The 27231-nt window shown below is 42.4% G+C and overlaps 1 protein-coding gene across 1 annotated transcript in view; it reads right to left on the reverse strand.

The window, feature by feature from the left end:
- The window catches only part of LOC124789285 (solute carrier family 22 member 7-like), a 96681-nt gene extending 69972 nt beyond the window's left edge, over positions 1 to 26709 (reverse strand). The window contains exons 1-3 of the mRNA XM_047256591.1: positions 26568 to 26709; positions 4938 to 5209; positions 4540 to 4767 (exon numbers count right to left, since the gene is read on the reverse strand). Coding sequence (XP_047112547.1) covers positions 4540 to 4767; positions 4938 to 5209; positions 26568 to 26591 — 524 coding nt within the window. The 5' untranslated portion in view covers positions 26592 to 26709. The remainder of the gene's footprint in view (positions 1 to 4539; positions 4768 to 4937; positions 5210 to 26567) is intronic.
- Between the last annotated feature and the right edge of the window lie 522 nt (positions 26710 to 27231).

Genomic DNA, 27231 nt, shown 5'->3' on the forward strand with positions numbered 1-27231 from the left:
TTTACAAATATAGCACGCAGTTTCAGAGATTTTCACAAGGAGACAGCAGATTTCCGGATTGGTTGCCTTAAACGAAACGTCATTCTCCCGTTTTAGTAGAGCAATGCTGATTGGCATACGAAATTCCTGACACCTTGAGCTGAAGGAGTAATGGAAATGACCGAAAGATATACTCCTTCATGTTTGGTGAGGAGAGGGACATTCTTTGTCGCTCTTGGAGCGAGAACATATAACGAGAGCGTGCGCGCTCGTACGTGTACTCAAAGAGTGAGGAACAAGTCTCTCTTCAGTACTTCACCGGGAGAGCACCTCTGTCGAGAGTGAATCGGAGTGCGACTCTATATTGAGTCCTTGCTATTAAGCGTTGTTCACTGTGTTGGCCGCAACACTTACTGTGCAGTGTGAACGGACAGAGTTATAGTTAAATGCCTGCGAGTGAATTTTTGAGTGGCATCGCGGTGGACTGGTTATCTGACCGGTGTACCACGCCAGTAGTTAGACCAGGGGCGAATAGGAGTCCTTGACTTCATCAAGGCATAGGGAGAGTTTGATCGGCGAAGGTCAATCCAGATAGAACGAGAGTTATCTTATTTGCCAGCAGCGAGTGGCACAGACAGCAGTCATCACAACTTACGGTATTGTGCGCTACAGCTCTTGCAAGTCCCATATTTCCTCCACAACAGTACACTTCGCTGCATTTCACACGCGACAGCCTCGACCGTACCTAGCAACACTCTAACGGATAATTATTCAAGCTGAGTAGGCATGGCTCTCAGCCATTCTGCCAAGTCAATAACAATCTTAAACTTTGTATAGAAATTTCATTAGCGAATCCTATTCTTGAGAGGTAACTTCATATTCCGAAAAGAACCCGGAAATAACTTGTTCAGTTCATAAGTAAATGTGCCATTGTGATTTCTCAGAATTTTAGCAAAATAAATAATAATCTTCGTTAGTTTCATGTTTTTCTTACACTAACTAGCACTACTCCAGTACCCAAGTATCCCACTAGTTACAGTGGACGACTCAAATGGCTCTGAGCACTATGGGACTTAACATCTATGGTCATCAGTCCCCTAGAACTTAGAACTACTTAAACCTAAATAACCTAAGGACAGCACACAACACCCAGCCATCACGAGGCAGAGAAAATCCCTGACCCCGCCGGGAATCGAACCCGGGAACCCGGGCGTGGGAAGCGAGGACGCTACCGCACGACCACGAGATGCGGGCAGTGGACGACTCCAGAAGTTATTTATTGCTGAAAGTTTTTCAGGCATTTCTCTTTAGAACGTTAGGAGCGTCTGTCTGACTTCTGTAGTAGTGTGGGGGTGGAAATTGCGTCTTGCAGGAGCCACAGGGTAAAGGGTACATCCCAGATTAATCCGTTGCGCTGAATGACAGAATAGCACCCATGCCGATCACAACATTATTGATGATCACAATTCGACTTCTAAATTAGGGTAACGATGTTTCATTCTTAACTATAGAGAAAACATCTGCATGCAATATAAGTGCGCATGTGATCGTTAGAATGAAAGTGATAACTCAGCCACTCCGCAACACTCTAAAATCGCCGTCCTAATAGCACAGTCTAGAGTACCAACACTAGGAAAATTTTTGAGAAGCTCTACTACTCTAAAGAGGGACAGATCGCCACTTCAATGTGCTTATGCTCTCTCATCACAGTATAAAATATACGCGGTGACAGGTACCGCAGGTGGGAGCCAGAGTAAGAAGCCTCGTGTTAAGTGACAGCGCCCTGTTCAGCGGCAGAACAACGTTATCACATATTGTCAGTAACCAATGTGAAGTACAACATGGCAGATAGCCGTAGCTTCTTGTCCCTCACCTGAAGTTCCTCTTTTTTCCACAACTGTATGGGTCTCAAACAGGCAGACTGCAGGTGAATGGCGCACTGTGTCATGTAATAATACTGCCTGCATATCTCCTTAGCTGCTTGGTTCAAAATGGTTCAAATGACTCTGAGCACTACGGGACTTAACTTCTGAGGTCATCAGTCCCCTAGAACTTAGAACTACTTAAACCTAACTATCCTAAGGACATCACACACATCCATGCCCGAGGCAGGATTCGAACCTGCGACCGTAGCGGTCGCGCGGTTCCAGACTGTAGCGCCTAGAACCGCTCGGCCACTCCAGCCGGCTGCTGCTTGGTCTCCTGGCTCATATCCCCCAGATTCGCAACTGCCCTGATACCCTGCAGAATGGTACATATTTTCATTCCAATATATTATGTGTCATTTTCTTCAGTTTCACCGCCGGGAACATTGGCTGCACACCAAAGGAATCGAAGCAGACGAGAAACCTTGTGTGTAAAAAACAATTCTGCTTACAGGGTGCAGTTTGTTGTGGTAACACGATGTGCAGGAGTTCAACAAAAGTATGGAAACACCGGCAGAAATGCGTGCTTGAACACAAACGCAGATGATAGACAAGCTCGTATGATGGGTTCTTCCGTAACCAAGGGAACTAAAGTGTTTGGGATTTGAAGGGGCAGCAATCGAAGATTCGTACCGCATACAGGGAAGGCGGAGGAACCCATCCGCTGAGTCACAACGCGCACGAAAGTGTGTGTCGGGTGATCGTGACAGACGGTAGTCGAAAAGGACTGTGACGAATAACAAGAAGACGACAGCTGCAAAAGTCACTGCAGAACTGAATGTCGCACTCGCGAATCCTGACAGCGCAAAAGCAACACGAAGGGTGAAATGAAATTACAGAATCGCTGATAAGTGATGCAGATGCCCGTAACAGAAAAAAAAGTGGCGCCGAAGCCACACAACTGAACAGAGGAGCAATGGAAGAAAGTCATTTGGTCGGATGTGTCTTGTTTCACACTGTTTCAAACTTCTGGCCGATTTTACGCCCCAAGAGTGAAACATGGTGTGATATTCGCTATTTTTGGCTTCATTAAAACAGCAAATAGTTAACACTTTAACCAAGAAGGCGAATACTTGTTTATAAAGAATGATTAACGTATAATAAGGCGTCGCATAGCGACGGTGAAATTACCTAAATAATGTAATTCGTCATCTTTGGGCGGCAATATAAACAGAAGAATACGGATCGATATGCGATCCTTCACTATTTTGTTAGCTGGAGAACAAATGAAGCCCTGAGCGCTAAACACCTCTACCGTTTTTCATAAGTAAGACGGACGCAGATTTGTGGCGGTCTGATGTAGTTTTTACTAAATGTATAAAAACGTGTTCCGTCTAAGTTTGAGTGAAGTGTAAAAAGAACTGTTATAACTTACCGTGACGACGCACGGGCGACTCAAGAGGGCAATGGCGATATAAAAGAGCTCTCAATGGACATGAAACGGACATAAAAATGTTCCGTCATTATTGTACTAAGCATAAGGTACGATATATGTTTTAGTTATAATAAATTTTTTTCTGGAAATAATGAATCATTTAGCAGTGCTCATTCCTATCATCTCCTCAGTATTATTTACATTTTAACAATGTATTTTGCTAAGATTGCAGACACCAAGATCAGCAGTCCAATGCGTGTGTTACATAAAAAAACTATTTCATCGTCTTATTGCATCAGCTCTGATATTGAATTCCCCTTTTGTGTGATGTTACAGTTGTTTTTGCGCCCTTAAGAACTTTCTGGTCCTTAGGAAATTGTTTTGTCATAACAGTAACTTCACAACGGGGTATGATCGTATCTACGATCATGAAGTAATTAGAAAGACGATAATGCAATTTCTTAATCAAGCGCACGCCAGCTGTGACTGCCACAAGCCACGTGAAACTGCAAGTAAAGCCTATTCACATTTCATAATGCAATATCTTATGACAATGGTCAATCCATGATTCTTACGCCAATTGTGATTGATAAAACAATAAACGAAACCTCAATCTTTTCCATAGAATAACAACGTAACTTTTATTTTATTACATCATAATGGCAGGGATTTGATAATTATTTGGGCAGCTACATTTCATGGGCCGCATTGTTACTCTGCAAAGTCGCATTACAGCCAATGATTATACCATCATGTTGGCTTAGCATGTCCTTCCCATGCTACAGTGTTTGTTTCTCAGCGGTGATGCCGTGTTCAAGACGATTGGGCTCCTGACCACACAGATCGCATTCTTCAGAACTCTTTCTGTGAGCATGAGGATGAACTGTCGCATCTTCCCTGGCTACTACAGTATCTCAGTACTACTGAACTTTTTATGGTCTACTTTTGAGAAAAGGGTGCATGATCGCTTTCCATCTCCATCATCGTTACCTAAACTTGCCACTATTTTGCAGGAAGAAAGTTGTAAGATTCCTTTGAAATCCCTACAGGACCTGTATTTATCCATCCGAGACAACAGGAAATAGTTTTGAATGTCAAAGGGTTTCCTACACTTTATTAACCATGGTAATGTGTTGTGTTTTTGGTCTTTCCATATATTTGTTTAGCGCCTGTTGTTTTTATCACAAGTTCAGCTCACGTATGAGTAAGAAAGAAGCCAAGGGGAAGAAAGAAACTACATTTATTGTTACTCATACTGACCTGTCACCTATGTAGCAGATGGCAAGACCTACGATCACAGAAAGCCCTTGGACGGTGGCCAGAGTATTGCTGACTATAATCTTCTTCTCACACACCCAGTTTTCTTGAGATGGTATAGTGAGTGAAAACCACGTCGTATCGTATTCCCAACCATCCTGGCATCCAACTGTCTCATTTCTCTTGTCAAAATCTTTGTACATGAAACATTTACTGTACGACTTGCCATCCCTGCGAGAACATAAAATGACACTTATTTTATTAACGTTAACAGTACTGAAAAACATGTACGAATATATTTTGGCTAAGTTTTACATATTACATGTTTTGTGGAATCAAGCAATATTAGTACTATACGATAACACGAAAAAAGATGCTGCATGATCTCAGCAGCTTCTTACGGTGGTATTGTCATGTCCTTCCACTTCTCGACGCTGATATTCTCAGGTCTCCCAGGAACGTGACACCAGTGGTCTGGAATCACCATTGACAAAACGAACATGTGACCAGGCATAGTGCACAACAGTACGGACAGACAAACGTAAACAAGGTTCAGCCGAACTTGAAATCTCCCTCGGCTGTCTATCTTCTCTAGTATGTTTTCGAATGTCGGCTCTTTTTGTGCCGTAAAGTTTAATCTTTCTGTCTCTCCATCTGCACGTGTTTCAAATGTCTGAAATGCAGAAAAAAAAGATTGAGTACTGGATTTCCAAGTTACGTTCCTTCATGTGACATGAAAATATTCATCAAACATATGCATTCGGATAAACAGAACTACTATTTGAAATTGCAATGAAATGAATACCCTTAGCTGCATACAGGCGTTGATATAAGTCAACGGGGACAGTTCAAAATGTGTGCTCCGACCGGGACTCGAACCCGGGATATCCTGCTTACGTAGCATACGCTCTATCCATCTTTTATTATTTTTATTTATTTTACATTTTGTTCGTTGCTGATCGTTGTGTTTGGTCGTTGCGGACGTCACATGGCATCCGTTCAAGTTCGTTGTTGATGCTTTCACTCAGTTTTTTATTACAGAGGCCAACCAGCTCACTGACCGAACACACTGAGCTACCGTGCCGGCGCCCATCATATTCCTTACTCGCAGCTTTACCGCCGATTACCGTAAAAGTGCGGGCATTGTTTGTGCATCCGCACAGAAGAAGATGGTCAAATGGCGGGTGAGTCTTAGATGGTATCTGTTCTTTCGGACAGTTGAAAATGTGTGCACCGACCGGCACTCGAACCCGGAATATCCTGCTTACATAGTATACACTCTATCCATCTTTTATTTATTTATTTTATTTCATATACATTTCATATATATATATATATATATATAAAACTACTATTTATTATTAATGAAACAGAAATATCATAAAACCATTTATGATTTTCGAAAATCTGTGTTATGACACTAAAATATTATCGAGCACAAACTGCAAAAAACCACTAAAATATATTTATTAAGGTATGTATACTAAATGTTTTATTTTGATATAATCAAATAAGTAATTCATTCGTCTCACAATTTGCGAGATTTACAATCACCTCATTGAGTGCTGAGAATAGCATCGAGGCCAGAGGTGCAGTGTATAAAACATTTAAAACATTAGTAAGCTTTCATAGTTTCGCCACTAATATATTGTTTATAATGCACATATAAATGTTGAAATTCAAGTTATGTATGTGTGTGTGTTTGTGTGTGAGGAGGGGTGTTGTCATGGTATGAACTGTAGACAAAGACACAGTTCAGTTGTTTTACACATAAGTAAGAGTTCAAGTTCATTGCTTTTCTTGTGCACACAGGCCCCTTTTACTTTCCTACAGACCGAAAATTATCGCGATCTTTCATGTAAAATAGTTGAAAAGTTCCATGAAACTGGAGTGCCTTAGAACCAAACGTAGAGATTTCTAAAATATTACTTCAGGATTATAGCATGTGTGATATTGTTTCTGCCTAAAATGTACATGTTCAAATAATTGCACTACCTTTCTCGTAGACTCCATTGTTTCCCTGTGAAACGTATTTGTTTTTGAATCTATATATTCCTAAACTTCGCTGAATATGAAATTCAGAAATCAGTATTCAGACTAATTAATTAACAGCGACCAAATATATCACTTCGTCCAAAATTATAGGAAAGTATAGTAAGATTACTTTAACAGTTGGCATATTGAGAACTGCTTCGTTTGGTAATTTGTATTCCTTCTGTCGGGTTATTTTTGGTTGGTTGTTTGTTACGAATGTTGTTGCATTTCTAATAAAATCTTACCTTTATTAACACTTATTTAGAAATATTACTTATCCATCCGAAATTATGGCTCAGGAGTGTTTCTTGGTAGCCTTTTGTTACTAAAAGATGAAGAAATTGTATCATTTCAGTATAATGATCTCTTGATTTTGCTTCTAAATGCAGTATTCTAACCATTTCAGAGTCAATAACTATTACAGTGCTCTGAACATGTGTCATCGTTCCTCATATTCTCGTTTTCCATAATAGAAAAACACCATGAGCAACTTATTATCTAGTCAACTTCCATCATAAGTACTTTAACATTTTTGTTAAATCTTTAGTTGTGATATACAAATGTTGCATTTCTTTTCACCAAACTTTTTTTACAGATGTGGCTCTACTATTTGGAAGAAAAAGTGACTCACATTTTTTTAATAAGTGTGTTGATTAAGAAAACCTTTGGTCAAAGTTATCAACCATAATAAAGCTAAAATGTCTTGCATCTTTTTACTACTCACAAGATTCTTCTGCAAAAGATCACGAATATTCCAAGAGAGCTGTTCATTAGAGCCGATGTTCCCCACTCACCTAACGTTTTGTGGGGTGGGGAAGATGAAATTTTGAACAAATGGTTCAAATGGCTCTAAGCACTATGGGACTTAACATCTGAGGTCATCAGTCCCCTAGACTTGGAACTACTTAAACCTAAGTAACCTAATGACAGCACACACATCCATGCCCGAGGCAGGATACGAGCCTACGACCGTAGCAGCCGCGCAGTTCCGGACTGAAGCGCCCAGAACCACTCGACCACAGGGGCCGGCGAAATTTTGAATAGTCCACAGTATACTGCAAGACTTAGAATTTCAATGATGGTCGAGACAAAACTTCCTGTTAAATGGTTCTAAAAGATTTATTGGAAAAGTGTGTTTAACATGTGGCTTGGAAATCAATTATAGGAAATAAACAAGGACAATGGGTGAAATCCTTTTAACTATCTTGGCTAATTTCTTTAGCAACAGCACCTTCACAACTGTAACAGATTTTTATGGAAGCCTGTTACTGGTTCAAACATCAGTGGACTGTATGTGGTGAGTGCTTCTCTGGTGGAGTGGAGAACAGGTGCAGAAGATGAAGGTAGCCTGTGGTAACAAATAATGTGTGCTAAGCGAGATAGGCCCAGACTGGAGGCAAGCGGCGGAGGCAGATGTCGCTGCCCATCGGTGAACCTAGCAGAGATGGGCTGGTGAGGATGTGCTGGTTTCAGTGTTTTTCATTTCACAGCTCGGCGGCAACATTGCTAACAACATATTGCTTCGTTGTCGCATAAGGGGAGGGGAGCCTCTGTTTTTGTAACTGCCCTTGGAAGAAGCTGATGTGCTGCCCCGGCTGTAGATGGTGGCGGACAAAGGCCAGGATCTTGTACCAGTGACCAGAGAACGGTGGTTGACGCTGCTGGACAACAGGGTTCTGAGCTGAGAGAGAACATTAACTCGACCCTTGGGTTACCCAGGCTGTGGCTGGACACACGGCTGGTAGTTCCATCAGGTTGATGGGAGAATGTTGGAGGCCTTGCAGCAGAAGCTAAAGAATAGCAGAACAGCAGACATCAGTTGAACCCTAGCTGTCGCAACTTAGCCAGGATGGCTATGTACATCAAGAGAGGGCTCGTTGTGACTGAAGTCATGTAAGTAGCCAGCCAAGCGCTTCCAAAACGTCTCGAAACGCCCATTATTGCTAGAGTTGCAGGTCACACTTACAGAGCCGTTGTCCTGGTACGAGTGCAGTGCTATTGAATGTCGGCAAGTATCTGGGTTAGGCGTGAGGTGACGGTCTGAGGCCATGCTGCTACAGAAGCCAGTAACTTTTTGATGAGAGTACAAGCAAAATCGACAGAGGCGAAGTGAAATTCTAAATTAAAATTGTGATTTCAAGCAATCCTTTTGAGAGGAAAATTTACGAATACTGCCGCAACTCAATGTTCACACCTCTGTAATGATGACAGTTTCAGTCAACTGAATTAGTCACATGGAAGGGCGAACAACTTTATTAACATATAACAAGTTGCTAGCAACATACTAAATCTCTTACGTTTTATACGTAGTGTGCTAGAATATTAGAACCTTTGATTATATGTTCCAAATACAACCTATATCTAGATAGGGAGTCTAAAACATAGACTTGGATTTTATAGGAAGTACACCAGCAGTTGCACTATCCAAATATGCTTCTACGTCTGACTCAGTCTGACTCGAACCTTCAGCTGGCATAGCATCTCTTATACTTTCCTTCCAAACACAGAGTCTCTCCTAAGACAATGTAGGACCAGTACCTGTAACGAAATATATATTGCTTGCTTCCCATTTGTCATCTCGGAGGTTCCACAGCATCTGGCAAGGATCCACTCACGGCCACTACCACAATCCATTGTCTCAGTGCTGTGTGCTGCGCAAGACAAATTTTCTGACGTATTGATCTGCACATATTCTTGGAAATGTTTCTCCTTGGACCTAGATTATTTCTATGCACTACTAAACATATACCTTTTTTTTTTTGGTCATGAGTCTTCTGACTGGTTTGACGTCACTCGCCATGAATTCCTCTCCTGTGCCAACCTTTTCATCTCAGAATAACCTTTGCAACCTACGTCATCAGTTATTTGTTGGATGTATCCCACTAATCTATTGATCATCGCTGATTCTTCCGCCTTTTAGGGGCAGTTTCTAGCCGAATGTCAAGAATGTGCCCTGAATTTTTGTCCGCTCCGCCGCCCGTCCTTGACAAGGTCATTGGCACAATGAGGGTGGCTCCTTGTGCCGGAAGTCTTTGGCCGCCATTTATGATGATTTTTACTTAACATTTAAACAGTGACGATATTCTAACCAATGACCGAGGATGTTTGGATTTCTAATCAAAGATGCTACCTTTTTTATTATTATTATTTCCCCCTAGATTCTGGGTCACTATAAATAGATACTAACCGCTAAATAAAGATCGCCAGGCTCATACTAACCTGCAAGACAGGATTAAAACAGTCACTCTGTGACATTACTATCGACCAATATGCATAGGCACGAGGGTGCTGGATATATTTTGGCTGAGCAGTTTGTGGTGGCGAACTACAGTGATGTGGCCGGGCTATGTGAGTCCGGCTTCTCTCTGGGCAGGCGCTTGGGAGGTTGTGGTAAGCAGTCAGCACAGGCTATCTGTAGCGGTGGCCAGCAGGTACCGGCGAGTCAGCAGTGGGTACATCCGGGTAGTGTGGGTACTGAGGCCGCGTGCCCTCTGGACAAGTTAAGAAGGCCGCACTGACTCAGAATATATAGGAGAAATTTTGATATTCACTGACACTACCATAAACACCTTACATGCTGCAAGAAAACTGAAGACAGCGTACGGATCGTGGCGGTGACATGAGCTCACTGGAAATTAAGGCATGCTTGTAAACACGCTACTGATAAAAGTTATTAAAATGTAAAATAATTTAAAATATAAAATAATAGTTGTTCATAAAATTCAAAGCACTGAAATAGACATGCAAAGTACAAACGCGACACGTTATTTAACTGCTCGCGACGCCGGCAACGAAGGCAGCAAGTCACTTTCATCTTTTACATATATGTCTGATACAACAGACACTGTTGTTGATCCACAAGTGTACGAAATATTTCGAAATTAATCCACTGACTGCGAATTCCTTCACACCTGCCGTATTAGGTACAGATATTCTACCCAACAGCGCCATATGAAAATTTGTGCCGCTCGGTACATAGATATGTGTTCAAGTATTACAAGTCTAGGCGGGAATACAATGATACCATTGATCTTGATTTCTCATTATTTCATTTTACCCGCTGCAGGAATCCAAGTAATGTTACGAGCATTAGGTAATGACTTTAGTGGACTGTGGTACAAGGATGTACACAGTGTCATATGTGGAAGTTTGGGTCAGTCCAGTGAGCATGCATGGATAGCCGAAGTGGTTGAGGTGACTGTTCGCGAGAAGTGGTAAATCTGGACTCGGGTCCTGCTGCGACACAAGTTTTCATATGTCACCACTGGGTAGCTGGTGTCAACGAATTCGTTTACAGCGAATATATTTCGAAACCTTTAATGTTCAACAAAATGTATAGGTAGTTAAATTTACTAAAGAGTATGCAGAAATGTGCCTAAGCTATGATGCCTCCATTTGAACACACTTCATTAAAATTATCATCACAATTCCAGTCAACGATCTCGTTGATTTCTATATTTATTTATATATAGTTTGACGCTGTATTACGTCTAAAGTTAGTGTTGTGCCTAGCCTCAAGCTTTAGTACCAATTTGTGTAAGATTGTTGTTTCGACTAGTTAGGCTACAAGTGTGACGAATAAAATTCTTACCGTAAGTTATTATTAACTAAATTTCGTTCGACGGAATCGATGTCTAACAACTGTCATTCACGATTTAAATAAAGATACACTGCAGCAATTACGTAATTTCTTCATGCTTATCACGACGCGTTTCTAGAATTTGTTCTCATTGTCAGGCATGATATTTATATAAGTAGTTTGTCTGATGTTTGAAAGTGTGTAGTTCTGCCTCTTTTGCACTGTAGTCGCCTTTTGAGGCTGTACTGCGATCTGAAACTTGGGCATGTAAAATTTTGAGATTTTTTTACATCATAATGCTAGAAATGATATTTTTGTGTTTCTACTTTTAGGTGCTGTACCTTCTCCATTAAGCATAAATTCACACATGTGCAAACTATGACTCATATTCTTTGTTTGTGACATTGAAATACAAAGATGTTATGACAGTATTTGACAGTGGGTTTCGATAAGACCTTGGGCTTTATCCAAACCGAGGTCTTACATTTTCTGTGGGTAACACTGACAAAGTTTTCACAAATTTTATTCCACCATTACTATTACAGTAAAATTACACAATTAGAAAACGACGAACAATGATGCAAACATTTGAGCATTTATTCTGCTGTGTCCGATGATCTTTCCGATGATTAATAAGGAACTGCAATGCCTTGTTCTCTAAGCAACACATGGCTTAACACACCATGAGTGACACAAAACCCATCTGTTTTCGAAAGAAATGTCAGTTAAATTTGTAACTTTCTGTGCATATCCTCACGCGTTTAAAACACAAGCGTTTACTGAAAGTTAAATAAGGATTAGACATAAATTCTACCATTGCCCATGTGATATGACAGCTGAACAAAGCCATCTAGTTTCAAGCGAAAAATACAGAATCCAGCCCTGCACTTCTAGCGATTGCTTATCACAGATTTACTTCACACGTTAAAAGCAATTTCAACTTTATATCTGCATGGGGAAAGGAAGTTCCTCTGTACCACATCAAACGTGGTGGGCAACTCACTCACATACAAAGTACTCCCTATCAAAGTGCAAGAAACAGTAAAGTCACCTGCGAAACGTCTCCTACCATTACCAACTTTATTTTCAACAAAAATAAAAAAAAGCTGAAATAAATGTGGTTAAGTATTACATACTAAATACATTCCAAAAGTTTCATCTGTAGAGTGACCGGAGGACACCTACTCTTATCTACTGCCAGCGGGACGGGGAAAGCCAGAGACGAGTAGTGTTCCTCCCGCGAACTTAACTGTATACCTGTTCACGCACCTGACCTACAGCAACGCTAAGCCTCTCTCCCTTTCGACTGAAACTGCCACTATTGGTACAACTGCCCTGAAACGCATTGTTCAAGCCGCAGGACAAAACAGGTAGTTGGAATTGTGAAAAGGGGCCAAAAATGAGCGGCTATCAGTTACATTCGAACACATATAGCTTTATTTAGTTGCCCAAACATTACAGCGCATATTTCCGACCGTAACTATCGACTGAATATGTCACACAGTCTTATGGCTTAAGGACACAACCTCTTCAATTTTTAAAACGATTGAAGGCCCATGATTTAAAACACAACTGCAATAAATTTTCGAAAGGGAAAAAGCGCAAGGTTTTATCCTTAAATAATATTTCAAATGAGGCTGGATGCTCAAACAATCTAAGACTTGACAAGTAAGGAACTTTCAATTTCAAAACGGCTGAAGGCCCGTTATTTAAAACCCAACTAAAAGCATACAAATTCAAGCCATCGGCTATGAACCATTAAAATACACAATCAAACATCAATAAGAAAAGGCAGTACAGCCAACGGCGCTCAGAAGTTTCCGGGGATCGGTCTGCACTTGAAATATTAACGTTCGCTTATGGGAGACAGGTAGTCGGCCCAACTACACTCCTGGAAATTGAAATAAGAACACCGTGAATTCATTGTCCCAGGAAGGGGAAACTTTATTGACACATTCCTGGGGTCAGATACATAACATGATCACACTGACAGAACCACAGGCACATAGACACAGGCAACAGGGCATGCACAATGTCGGCACTAGTACAGTGTATATCCACCTTTCGCAGCAACGCAGGCTGCTATTCTCCCATGGAGACGATCGTAGAGATGCTGGATGTAGTCCTGTGGAACGGCTTGCCATGCCATTTCTACCTGGCGCCTCAGTTGGACCAGCGTTCGTGCTGGACGTGCAGACCGCGTGAGACGACGCTTCATCCAGTCCCAAACATGCTCAATGCGGGACAGATTCGGAGATCTTGCTGGCCAGGGTAGTTGACTTACACCTTCTAGAGCACGTTGGGTGGCACGGGATACATACGGACGTGCATTGTCCTGTTGGAACAGCAAGTTCCCTTGCCGGTCTAGGAATGGTAGAACGATGGGTTCGATGACGGTTTGGATGTACCGTGCACTATTCAGTGTCCCCTCGATGATCACCAGTGGTGTACGGCCAGTGTAGGAGATCGCTCCCCACACCATGATGCCGGGTGTTGGCCCTGTGTGCCTCGGTCGTATGCAGTCCTGATTGTGGCGCTCACCTGCACGGCGCCAAACACGTATACGACCATCATTGGCACCAAGGCAGAAGCGACTCTCATCGCTGAAGACGACACGTCTCTATTCGTCCCTCCATTCACGCCTGTCGCGACACCACTGGAGGCGGGCTGCACGATGTTGGGGCGTGAGCGGAAGACGGCCTAACGGTGTGCGGGACCGTAGCCCAGCTTCATGGAGACGGTTGCGAATGGTCCTCGCCGATACCCCAGGAGCAACAGTGTCCCTAATTTGCTGAGAAGTGGCGGTGCGGTCCCCTACGGCACTGCGTAGGATCCTACGGTCTTGGCGTGCATCCGTGCGTCGCTGCGGTCCGGTTCCAGGTCGACGGGCACGTGCACCTTCCGCCGACCACTGGCGACAACATCGATGTACTGTGGAGACCTCACGCCCCACGTGTTGAGCAATTCGGCGGTACGTCCACCCGGCCTCCCGCATGCCCACTATACGCCCTCGCTCAAAGTCCGTCAACTGCACATACGGTTCACGTCCACGCTGTCGCGGCATGCTACCGGTGTTAAAGACTGCGATGGAGCTCCGTATGCCACGGCAAACTGGCTGACACTGACGGCGGCGGTGCACAAATGCTGCGCAGCTAGCGCCATTCGACGGCCAACACCGCGGTTCCTGGTGTGTCCGCTGTGCCGTGCGTGTGATCATTGCTTGTACACCCCTCTCGCCGTGGCCGGAGCAAGTATGGTGGGTCTGACACACCGGTGTTAATGTGTTCTTTTTTCCATTTCCAGGAGTGTATATCCGATCCGCCGGCAACCCAACCAAGAGACAGTCAACGGACCCACCAACAAGTACACAAGGAACTCCAATGCCAAAACGTAAAACGCGCAGCCGCCCACAACCAAGCGTGCATAAGCTGTCAAAAATACACACACGTGTCGGACAGCGACAACACGGTGAGGAAAGGACACTGCCTGAATTTTACGTCAGCGGCCGGGGCAAATAGCCGGAACGCTAACGGCCACAAGGCAGAAAATTCCGCTGGTGCACTTGGACTCCAAATAACCAAAATACAGTTAAACTCCACCGGATGGTGGCCAAACTTTCGCCAACTCTAACACTCGCTGTTGCTCACAGGAATACCCCTCCCCCCCCAACAGCCCCAACCATGAAAACCAACGGCACAATGTGAACAGACTGCCTTCGGTAATTAAATCACCACTCAACTGTGATGTCTTGGGTCGGTGAGCCACGAACCTCGTAGCAATCGGAACAGCTCCCACACACTTGCGACACTGCGTAGAGACCGCCAGCGGGCCCGGCCCACTGCGCCGCGCGGAGATTTCCTGGCTGGTCCACACCAACCGACCGACTGCGGCACACCATCTAGCCGGAAACTATCAGCACCAGGCCGGCCGGAGAGGCCGTGCGGTTCTAGGCGCTACAGTCTGGAGCCGCGTGACCGCTACGGTCGCAGGTTCGAATCCTGCCTCGGGCATGGATGTGTGTGATGTCCTTAGGTTAGATAGGTTTAAGTAGTTCTAAGTTCTAGGGGACTGATGACCACAGCAGTTAAGTCCCATAGTGCTCAGAGCCATTTGAACCATTTTATCAGCACCAGACCAAAGATAGTACAAGGTCCGAATATCGATACACACATCTGCTGCCACAGGTAGAAAGAGGAAGAACCAAGGCATAACCGCAATAACCGCGGGAAACCAAATGCAGAGTAACAGTCAAGGTTTAATCCAACGCGTAAGCCGGGGACAGCGCGGCTCATGCCCTAGCGTTCAACAGATACTAGCCTCCCTTACGAAAACTAACACTTACTCATCTCAGTCATGGACAGATAGCTAAAGAATAGGAAAGGGATAAATCGAAGACACACATGACCAATATCAGAGTTAATATTGAGAGTAAAAAGAGAAGCTTACCTCTGCAGAAAGTAGCGAACGTTAATGTGAAACGGAATGACTTATAAGAGCAGATAAACATGTGAGATGGATCTGACCTATTTGTTTCAAACTTCTGGGTGAAAGTCTAATCAAATGGTTAGAGACAACATCATTGTCCTACGGAATCGATTTCGTCTATTCATCCTTCATTCTATTTACGTAATTATTTGTTCGTTATTTTCTGTTTTATATTGCAGTTGTCGATACTAGAGAAAAGAGTTCTGGCTTAACTTTGTACTTCGCTTTGGGCTTAAAAACAACTGTGTACGATCAGTGGAGGAGGAGGAGGAGATTAGTGTTTAACGTCCCGTCGACAACGAGGTCATTACAGACGGAGCGCAAGCTCGGGTGAGGATGGAGAAGGAAATCGGCCGTGCCCTTTCAAAGGAACCATTCCGGCATTTGCCTGAAGTGATTTAGGGAAATCACGGAAAACCTAAATCAGGATGGCCGGAGACGGGATTGATGTACGATCAGTCTCATTTGATTCAGTGACCGATATTGAAATATTACGTTTCATATAGCCCACAGAAAACCATTTGTCCAGTCGCATTTGAGTTGTGTATAACTGTGGTGTCACCGCCAGACACCACACTTGCTAAGTGGTAGCTTTAAATCGGCCGCGGTCCAGTAGTACATGTCGGACCCGCGTGTCGCCACTGTCAGTGATAGCAGACCGAGCGCCACCACAGGGCAGGTCTCGAGAGACGTACTAGCACTCGCCCCAGTTGTACAGCCGACGTAGCTAGCAACAGACACTGACGAAGACTCTCTCATTTGCCGAGAAGATAGTTAGCATAGCCTTCAGCTAAGTCAATTGCTACGACCTAGCAAGGCGCCATCACGAAGTTATATTGAAATGATAATACTGTATCAACAAGACCAATGTTCCCCAATTGTGGATTAAAGTTAAGTATTCCAGCAGCTACGTACTTTTCTTTATAGCATTCATTACGTATCCTGTTTCAGACCTCACGCCATCCTGCGTGAGCTTATAGCGTGCATTCCGGCTTCCTCAAACAACACGGTGTTGGCACTTCTGCCGACACTTCAGTAACAGTGCCGTATAGCGTGTCTAGTTGCAACTGCTAATTAATACGATGTAACTATCCAACTACTATCGAAAGCCACTCATATCCGAACACTAGATCGAATAACGGGCTAAGAAGATAGTCTCTATACCCGTTTATAGTGTTTCCTCCAGAAAATAAAACCGGGTAACAATATAACATTAAAAGGTTGGAGGAAACGCCTGAAAATCACCACAGGTATCCACAGGAACAAATGGACGTTATTGTCTTTTATAAGTCCTCGTCAACTCGGCCTCTTTGTTACCAAACACTACATCGGCTATCGGATGTCCCCATTTTCTCAAATGAAACCTTCCGCCTAGCAAATTCCCACTCATCCAGCTGCCCCTTTTTTCAAAAAAACCCGTAAAACAACTGTACTGATCTCTGAGGATCACTCCCTCACTACTTCATACGCACAGTTTTTTAAAAGGTCAGCTGTTGCCAACAGGCCACACGACTTCGTCCGATACGCTGAAGGCTGCTGGTTTACTCTAGATTTCTCTAGCTGCAATATGTTTCCACAAACTTATTTTAACAAGCAGATCTTTCCGTCAATCAGTCTCCAGGACTGAATGTAGGGGATTCAGTTGCTCATTTCCTGGCGCTAATGGTGCACTGCTACGTAAAACTTAAGTACGAAACTCAGTTTCGCATAATGTGTCACTGCCAAGTAACACAGTTCGATGAAACTTGGATCATACTTAGAAAGACCTGCTACAGTAGAGTACAAAAGGTATACGAAAGACGTACACAATGAGAAGAACAGAGATAACACCTTTATTTAAAGACAACAATTACAGTGAAGTAATCCGAATTATGATGGCTCTTTTTGAGCCATCAGTCTTCTGACTGGTTTGCGCGGCCCGTCACGAATTCCTCTCCTGTGCTAACCTTTTCGTCTCAGAATAGCAATTGTAACCTATGTCCTCGAATATTTGCTGGTTGTGTTCTAATCTCTATCTACAAGGGTAATCCCAAAAGTAAGGTCTTCTATTTTTTTATAAGTACAGAACTCTGTTCGTGCGGCAGTTGGTCAAACTGTTATGAAGAGTGCTTCACGCGCTGTGTGTAAACAAGCGCAAGCCGCTCTGAGGCGCTCAGTCTTGGCTTGGTAGCCGTTGAGAATGGAGATCCCGTTGGATGTTACCGCCAAGTGCGAATTGCGCGCAGTTATTCGGTTTTTGAACGCAAAGGGCACTGCGCCGATTGAAATCCATCGCCAATTGACGGAAGTTTATGAAGAGTCGTGCATGGATGTCAAAAATGTCCGTAAGTGGTGTAGAGAGTTTGCAGCTGGTCGGACCGAAATTCTCGACGAACAAAGGAGCGGGAGACCGTCAATTTCTGAGGAGACAGTGTTGAAGGTTGAGCAAAACATGCGTGAAGATCGACGGATCACCCTGGATGATCTCTGCACGTTAGTTTCTGAGGTTTCCCGAAGCACCACTCACAGAATTTTAACGGAAACATTGAACTACCGGAAGGTGTGCGCAAAAAGGGTGCCACGCATGCTGACTGAGGACCACATGCGGCAACAAGTGGATGCTTCCCGCGCATTTCTTCACCGCCTTGCAGCCGAACAGGACAACTTTCTGGATTCTGTTGTCACGGGTGACCAAACCTGGGCATACCACTTTACACCTGAGGTCAAGCAACAATCACGCCAGTTCATAACTTTCTGAACAGCATGGCGCGGCGAGCTGGTATGACATAGACATACAAAAACTGCCACAGCGTCTAGAAAAAGGCATCGACAGAAATGGTGATTATGTCGAAATATAGCTAAATGTTCAGTCCGTAAAATAATGTCAACCACTGAAGAAATAAACAGGTCTATGCACTTATAAAAAAATAGATGACCTTACTTTTGGGATTACCCTCGTAATCTACAGTCTTTACCCTCTAGCTCTCTCTAGTGTAATGGAAGTTATTTCCTAATGTCTTAAGAGGTCTTTTGTCATCCTGTCCGAACTGCAATTGGCCTTAGTCTCTGGCAGAAGGTACATGTAACGTAGACAAAAATTTTATCCTGTGACGTCTACTCCATTTAAATGTTGGCAAGGGCCTCTACCTGTGTGGACTTACTAATGAGTAGTTATTCTGAAGTATGACATATGTAATCTGCGGCTTTCTAAACCCATATCTTGCAATAATTCTTTTTTCATCAATTTCGTTTATGAGAAGAGCCGCTCGGCTTCATCTAATCTATTGTGCTATCATATGATGTAATAAGGGCAATACTTCTGAAGAAGCAATTTAAAAAAAAAAATCGACACCATGGTCAGGGGCTAATAAACCCTTATTTGCAACTGGTTGGCTGATTTTTCAACCTCTCAGAGTTACACAGTTGCTGTTTCGCAACCATGCTTAAGACTTTATTATAAAGAAAATTACTGAAGACGGATAAGGCAACTACGTGAAACAAAATTGAGTAATAGTTAATATTGCTGCAAAATATTACGGAAAATGACAACAAATATCGAGAATATAATCAGAATAACAGATAGATTTGGTGAATGTTCCAATTACTGGTAATCACAATACGAAATAAATCTGTTTAGCCTACTTCTCAAATAAGTACACTTCAATTACAGTTCACGTTTTGCTCTATGGACGTGAACTTATTGTGTAGTCCGTCCATATACGAACATTAATTTCTGAAAGTGAAATATTAAGTTTCGCGTAGTAAATCACTCCAAATAATTACTGTTAACAATAAGAGCCATTTCTCACCGGAAGCTGAATGATTAATTTGAACATGAAGGGAGTAAAAACATAATGTTTATATGCAGCTGAATGCCTCGACTAGATTAAAAGAGAAGAAATATAAAACGGCAGAAGAAGGAAAATTTTCTAAAAAAAAAAAATACAAAGATTTCCAAAAGAGTCACGTAAGCTAGAAATAATACAAACTGCGTAAGAACATAGAGCCACCGAATATAACCATGAAGAAACATATACTAAACCATATTCCACATGAAATCGAAAGAAAGGAAAGGTACTACAACTGGAGATTTGAACATCACAGAAAGATTAAACCACCGTGATACAAAAGGACACAACAAACGACCATCATCAGGCATGAAATAATAGGCAGAGATAATTCTCCAATTCTGAAAATAAGAAAGAAACCCGTAGTAATGTGATCAAGAGAATAGAAATCACAACCTAATCGAATGAAGGAGCATTCAGATCAGGTGGCAAGTCATAAATAGTTACTTACGTGGTCCATAAGAAGAGAATTTTGGTGAAATATAGAGCAGTGTCGACATTGCCGCCAACGAAGTGTACGCAACAATACCGTTGTTAAAAAGCGATATCATACCATCCATTTCACTTTTCTGAACAGAACTGTCTCGATCTGATCACAGTTCGGTTGAAACTTCTTGGCAGATTAAAACTGTGTGCCGGACCGAGACTCGAACTTGGGACCTTTGCCTTTCGCGGCAAGTGCTCTACCAACTGAGATACCCAAGCACGACTCACGACCCGTCCTCACAGCTTTAATTCCGCCAGTACCTCGTCTCCTACCTTCTAAACTTCACAGAAGCTCTCCTGCGAACCTTGCAGAACTAGCACTCCCTGAAGAAAGGATATTGTGGATACATGGCTTAGTCACAGCTTGGGGGATGTTTCTAGAATGAAAGTATCACTCTACAGCGGAGTGTGCGCAAAGGTTCCAAGTTCGAGTCTCGGTCTGGAACACAGTTTTAATCTACCAAGAAGTTTCATAGCAGCGCACACTCCGCTGTAGAGTGAAAATTTCATTCTAGACAGTTAGGTTAACCAAAACTCATATAACAATAAAACAAAAGAAAGATTCGTCGCATGTGTGCTCGCACGCAGAAAGTTTACTTAGTCATTCACTTACATCCATTGTGAACACCGTTGTATCGAAGGTTTACCAGTCAACGCTCTGCTCGCTTAATTCTTTTTAAAACTTGCTTGTTCTTAATATAAAGGTGAAAAACATAAGAGAGGGAACAGAGAATCTTTATAGCTATCAACAAATAATGACTTGCCACCACGGCAATTAGCACTGCTAAGGCGTCATTCTACAAGAGCAGCTTTCAGCTTATTTAACATTTGGTGATGTCTGATTGTTTTTAATGATGTACAGTTGAAAAATGAGCTAACGAGCAAGCGCTCACCTTGAGTTTGTACTGTCTTTCCGATTCCTCGTATGACGTCTAGGTCATTGACAACATTTGACTGTCTAGGTCATTGACAACATTTGAGTCAAAGGGACGCCTCATATTTGGCAGGTAAATTTTTCTGAAGGAAATATATTTTATACCAGAGGCTGTCAAACTTTTTCGTTTAAGAACCAATGCTGACATTGTGGGGCAGCACTTCGAGTCGCTTATGTACCGATCTTATTATTAATTGGTGATCTACATAAATTACAACGTTATGGGACCTCAACAGACTATCTATGGGCGTTAGAAGTAAATGTATTGTGATGTAGATTGTGTTACTTAGGGAAGTTGTATATACGAATCACTGTGGTGTCCCCTTGACAGCATAATACATGGTTTTAGTAGTAGAAGAAATGCTAAAGTATATATAGCGGATGAAAATTTGGTAGTCCTAGATGTTTGGAACCCGATTACACGGCAATGGATCGAATACTGATTTAGATGAGAATATAGCTAGGAAATATTTAGAAATAAAATCGTAATCTACAAAGCACAGGCAGATGCGGATATCGATCGCGAGTCAGTAGCGGTAGAAGTAAGGCAGAAAATCGATAGGATAATGGAAATGGGTGGGGGGAGACGCGCGATAAAATACTGAATATATAAGGCAGAACGAGACTAAGTACATATTGTCTGAGGCAATGACCACTGGCGTAAATAAAAGCCTTGAGGCTATTGTAGTAGACGAATGGAGGAATAAAATGAAGAAGAAAGGGAGGAAAGTATGCAGTATGTATCGCGAAAGCAGAAATGACGGAGATCTGAACAGTACTCGAGCTTAATGGCAGAATATCAAGAACGAGGGAGCTTACCCACGGATTATGTGTTACTTAAAAACAAGATTAAGAGTTACTACAAACATGCTATGTCAGAATGAGCGCGAGAAAGCTGTAACGATATTAAGGAAAAATAGACATGACTTAACGGTAAGACTGAACGTCATTTCATGAAAGCAAAATATAGAAGTGTTAATTTACGATGTAGATATTAGTATCTATTAGATGTAAGAGAGTGGGTGATATGTAACAGGAGTACTTCGAAACCACGAGTCATGGAAAGCGACTGTTCCGAAGTGTTAAGAAAGACTAAGGGGAAGATAATATGGAGGAAACAGGTGATCCAGAAACGAGATCAACTTTTGATAGACCAGTGAATAATCTCAGCCCGAATAACTCAGCAGCAATCCTACGGAGCTACTGAAATATGTGGGAGAAGTGACAAACGGACAACTTAACGTAAGTTTTAAAGAAAAATGTCACCACAGCATTACTGAAAAAGGCAAGTGCACATAAGGGTTCAAACTATCGAACGATTATGATAAAATTTAATTAGGAACAGTCTTGACCGCAATAAAATATTTGTTGGCAAGGGTAACCGGTTTCGCTCACACTTTCAGACCATTTTATACCGTGTTGCGGTGCGGTGAACGGTGAAGGTATCGTGGAATTATCGAACAATTAGTCTGATAAAATATTTTAGTAAACTTCTGACCAGACTATTACAAATAAGAATAAAATTCAAGACGTACTGAACGAAGACCAGTTTAGCTTGAGGGTGGGAGAATGCACAGGCAAACCATTTCGACTTTGAGCCTAAAAATTGAAAGTATACCTCAATAACATTTTAGGATATAGAGAAGTCTTCGGCGATATAAGGTAGAATGATATGCAAATTGTCTGCAGAAAATTGATAGTAATGTAAAGAGACGAATAATTTACGTCTAAAATATACAAATATTATAATAATGTAAATGTGACATAACGTCTGCGAATGTTTGTTTCCTGGGTATCTGATGATGAATAAATTCGGAAACGCGTCCTTGCCTGATGTTTGACTTTGACCATTGGGACCCTGTCATTTGAATTCTTAACTACTAATTAAATGTGAGAATAATAAAGAAAAGTTCGTGTTAATGAGGGTTGCAAGTTAACACCACTGTCGCTGAACATTTACTTGGAAGAAGTATTGAAAATATTAAAAGAAAATTTCGGAGAAGGAATGTAAGCGAGTGGGGAACCAGGTATCTAATTTTGTTGGCAGACGACGTACTCTCCAGCCTGAATTCACAGAACACTTAGAAGCCTGATGAAAGCATAAGACAGGATACTGAACACGGAATGTGGCTTAAGGAGAAATAGAGCAAAGCTGAAGGTGATGAAGGGTAGTAGACACAGAAAATGACTTGCTTAACATCGACACTGGCAACGACATAATTCTAGAAGAGGGGAAATAATTCTCTTGCCCAGTAGGTGAATTTTTGATTTATGGAAAAGTCGGACAATGCACACTGACCAGCCAGAACATTATGATCACAGATCTACTATCAATATAAATCAGTCCACGCGATAGCAGCGTCACATGGCGAGAAATGACTGCTAGTCAGATACACGCAGGGTGCCTGTAATATCTGTGAACGTGTTGTCCATATGTAGAATGGGGAAAGCGCAAAATCTATCTCAGTTTGACCTAGGGCATATTGAGATGGCCCGGAGGTTCGGCACGAGCATTTCGGAAACTTCACAACTTGTCGGGTGTTCGAGGAGTGCTGTTGTGAGTGTCCTCAACTCGTGGTGAAACCAAGGTGAAACCACATTCAGACATTGTGAGGTTGGGCGGCCACCCTTAATTACGGATGTAGGACATCGTAGGCTGGGCAGACTGGTAAAACAGGACAGGCGGCGAACTGTGGCGGACCTAACATCAGACTTTAAGGCTGGAGAGAGTACAAATGTGTCTGAACACACAGTGTGCCGAGACTCCTGAGGATGGGCCTCCGCAGCCAACGACCCATATGTGTGCCAATGTTAACACCACGACATTGGAAACTACAACTGAAATTGGCACGTGACCATAGGCACAAGATGTTAGCGCAGTGGCAGAGAATTTCATGCTGTCATAAATTTTGTAAAATCTTAAAAAAATACAAGTCCCTCTTACCAAATAATGGAAGTGTATGATAAAATGTGTTCAAGAGCTAAGAATGAGTATTAAGTAAATGATATTCCAACAATTACAAAGTAAATGGTATTCCACAACAAGTGAACTTTCTCAGCGTAAGATTTCGCAGGATGGCAAGGATCAGAGGCAGATTGGCACAGGTGAAGGAATCTTTTTGCGTCTGTAGATGTTGATATGGAAATGAGGAAGAAGTTTCTGAAAATCTACGTCTGGTGGCAGCATTTGTATAAAGATGAAACATAGAACATTGTAAATCTAGGCAAGAATAAATAGGAAGCATTTGATGTATGGTGCTGCTGAAGAACGTAAATACTTGAGTACAGATAAAGTAAAAAAAGAAGACACACATAAAAGAATACATGAGCAAGGAGTAGTAGAAACACCCTTACTAGAGAAATGGGCAGTGGTGCTGAAAGAAGCACTAGAATGGGAAAAACAGAAGAATATGCAAAACAGTTTGTAGAGGAGGATGGTTGTACAAAGAGATTCGTACAGGACACAGAAATGTGAAGAACTGCATCAAACCACCTCGAAATTTAAAGCTTCCCAGTGTGTAGCTTGTTCTATGAAATTTCGAGCGCTCCGTCGGTTCTCTATAACTTGCTTTCACGCTGTTTCGTGATATAGCATACACTAGGAGTACAGAATATGGACTGACAGTAAACCAAGGTCAGACGAAAGTAATGAGACATAATAGAAGTGAGAATAGCGAGCAACTTAACATTAAAGTTGTAGTAACGAAGAAGACAAAATTAAGGCAGAAAAATAACCGTCGGCCATTGTGACCGAGCGGTTCTAGCCGCTTCAGTCTGGAACCGCTCGACTGCTACGGTCGCAGGTTCGAATCCTGCCACGGGCATGGATGTGTGTCATGTCATTATGTTAGTTAGGTTTAAGTAGTTCTAAGTTCTAGGGGACTGATGACCTCAGATGTTAAGTCCCATAGTGCTCAGAGCCATTTGAAAAGTAACCCATGTCGGATGTATCAAGCAGGACATAAAAGGCAGACTAGCATTGGCAAAAAGGGATTTCCTGGCCATGAACAGATTGCTAGTACCAAACACTGATCTTCATTTGAGGGAGACATTCCTGAGAACGTACATCTGGATTACTGCACTGGACGGTAGTGGATCACGGACTATGGGAAAACCGGAGTAGAAGGGAATCGAAGCATTTGGGACGTGGTGATACACAAGAATGTTTAAAATTAAGTTTACTGTTAATGTAAGGAATGAAGAGGTTACCCACAGAATCGCCCAAGAAGGAAACATATGGAAAGCACTAAGAAGAAGGGACGGGATGACAGGAGACGTAATAAGACTTCAGGGAATAACCATGGCACTGGAAGAAGCCGCAGAGGGGAAAAACTGTGGATAAAGACGGAGACTGGAATACACCCAGCAAATAACTGAGGACGTAGGTTGGGCGTACTGCTCTGAGATGAGGATGTTAGCAAAGGAGAGGAATTCGTGTCGGACAGCATCAAACCAAACAGAAAACCGATGACTAAAAAAAATCCAGGAGTTTTTCCAAAATTTCGTGGATCAGCATTCTAAAGAATGACGGTTTTTAAAGAAATGACACAGTTTGCACACTTGGCAGCTCGACTTTTGATACTTAATGGGAGAATTAAAACAACTACATTCCAAATCAGACTAACTGACGTCGTCTTCTTCACTTTGAGGTCCTCTGTAAGCAAACGATAGCGATTGATCTTGTGAGTACAAGACCGATATACATTTAGAATATTCCGTGTGACTTACCTTAATCCAGCATTAACAAGTACACACACAAAACCATTCAACAACACTGCCACTGCCTCTCCAGCACTGCACTCTCGACTACTCAACTAAAAATTTCTGGTCGTCCAGTTTTCACTGCAGTGTCGCACTCACTACACATTACACTAGCTTCCAACTTGAAAAACGAAGAAAAAAGTACAGTCATTAAAAAAAATTATACTGCTTCACTCTGGGTTTGTGTTCTCAATGGGTATACACACTATGGTATAAGACTTGCGGTGCTTATAATTTCACCTGAACATTTAGATCCTGCTTTCGTGTACAGTGCTTTTACAATGAGGCTGGCCTAGCATGCCACAGATCACAGCTTCAGTTTGTTATACGCTCTTCTCAGTTCCATTTTAGCCCCAACCTGTCGTAGATGTTAGCCATTCTTTAAACGAAAAGTTCTCTAAAGTGCTGGCAATGAACTATGTTTTATCTTTGTGAAGAAAAGTTATAAGCCGCCATGAGATGTGAAACGTACGAGTGGAGGCAGGAGAATGGGGAGCAGTTAACAGAAATCTGACCACCTGTAGGTGATTTCCACTCGGAATCTTTGACACTGTAACAAACTCTTCTACTGTGTTGCTAAATTTCAAGACATCTTAAAACCACTTCTGGGAAGGAGGATGCAGCGTATAAAGGGCTTATTCACAGTCTAGGGAGTGTATTAAGAGCAGAGCGGAGACTACACTGTTATGAAACTTCCCAAGAGATCAAAATTGTCTGCCAGACGGGGGTGATATCTGATCATAACTTTATAATAAACAAGAACTTCACATACTGATGTACGAGCAAGAAGCTACACTAACAATAGTGTTAGTATGAAGCGGAAAGTCGGCTATTCAAGTGAACATAGAAACTGCTCAAAATTGCTAGCTATAAGAGGTGTTACCACAAATACAAAAAGATGTCATCAGCAAAAAACAAAACGTACCACTGTCGAGTTGTTAGGAGCCATTTCTGTACGGCAGACTTGCGCGACCACAAGAAGAAATGAATGTTCTCGAGTGGAGCTGCCCGACAACACTAAGGACTAAATGTATGCGCGTGTTTTGTCACCAACAGGTGGAGCGCAAGGTTATCAGTCGCCATAACGGGGAACAATACGGGGAATGACCGACAAGGAGAGGCTGAAAGAGGAACTGCGCCGCTGTAGGATGACATTGAAATCGTTAATTACAAGCAGATAGAATAATGAGGCGTTAGGCTGGCAATTGACTCTCAGCAACCGCCTTCCATCGAATTGTTTTCTCCTTTACCGGTTCTCCTTTGCTTTTATCGCATTTTTTTGTATGGAACTAGCTTATACTTTCCTGCTCATTAATATGTATGCGCGCATCTGAAGAGACACAAACAAGCGAATGCGTGCCCTGACACGCCTGTGCCTCAGCGGGCGATATCGGTAATTGAGTTCTGAGAATGCACGCGAGAGATAACCGAAGTGAGCCGCGCGTTAATTAGTCTTTATGCTCTTACGGGGAAATTCCGCTTTCTTTTGCTATATTGTGTTAAATAAGCATGCTGCTAAATTTTTCTGTTCCAAGACTAGAATTTGTGACATCTGGAAAGAGCTTCTGACGCCATTCGGTAAAGGAAAT

This window comes from Schistocerca piceifrons, chromosome 3 (genome assembly GCF_021461385.2).
Source record: "Schistocerca piceifrons isolate TAMUIC-IGC-003096 chromosome 3, iqSchPice1.1, whole genome shotgun sequence".
Lineage (NCBI taxonomy): Eukaryota > Metazoa > Arthropoda > Insecta > Orthoptera > Acrididae > Schistocerca > Schistocerca piceifrons.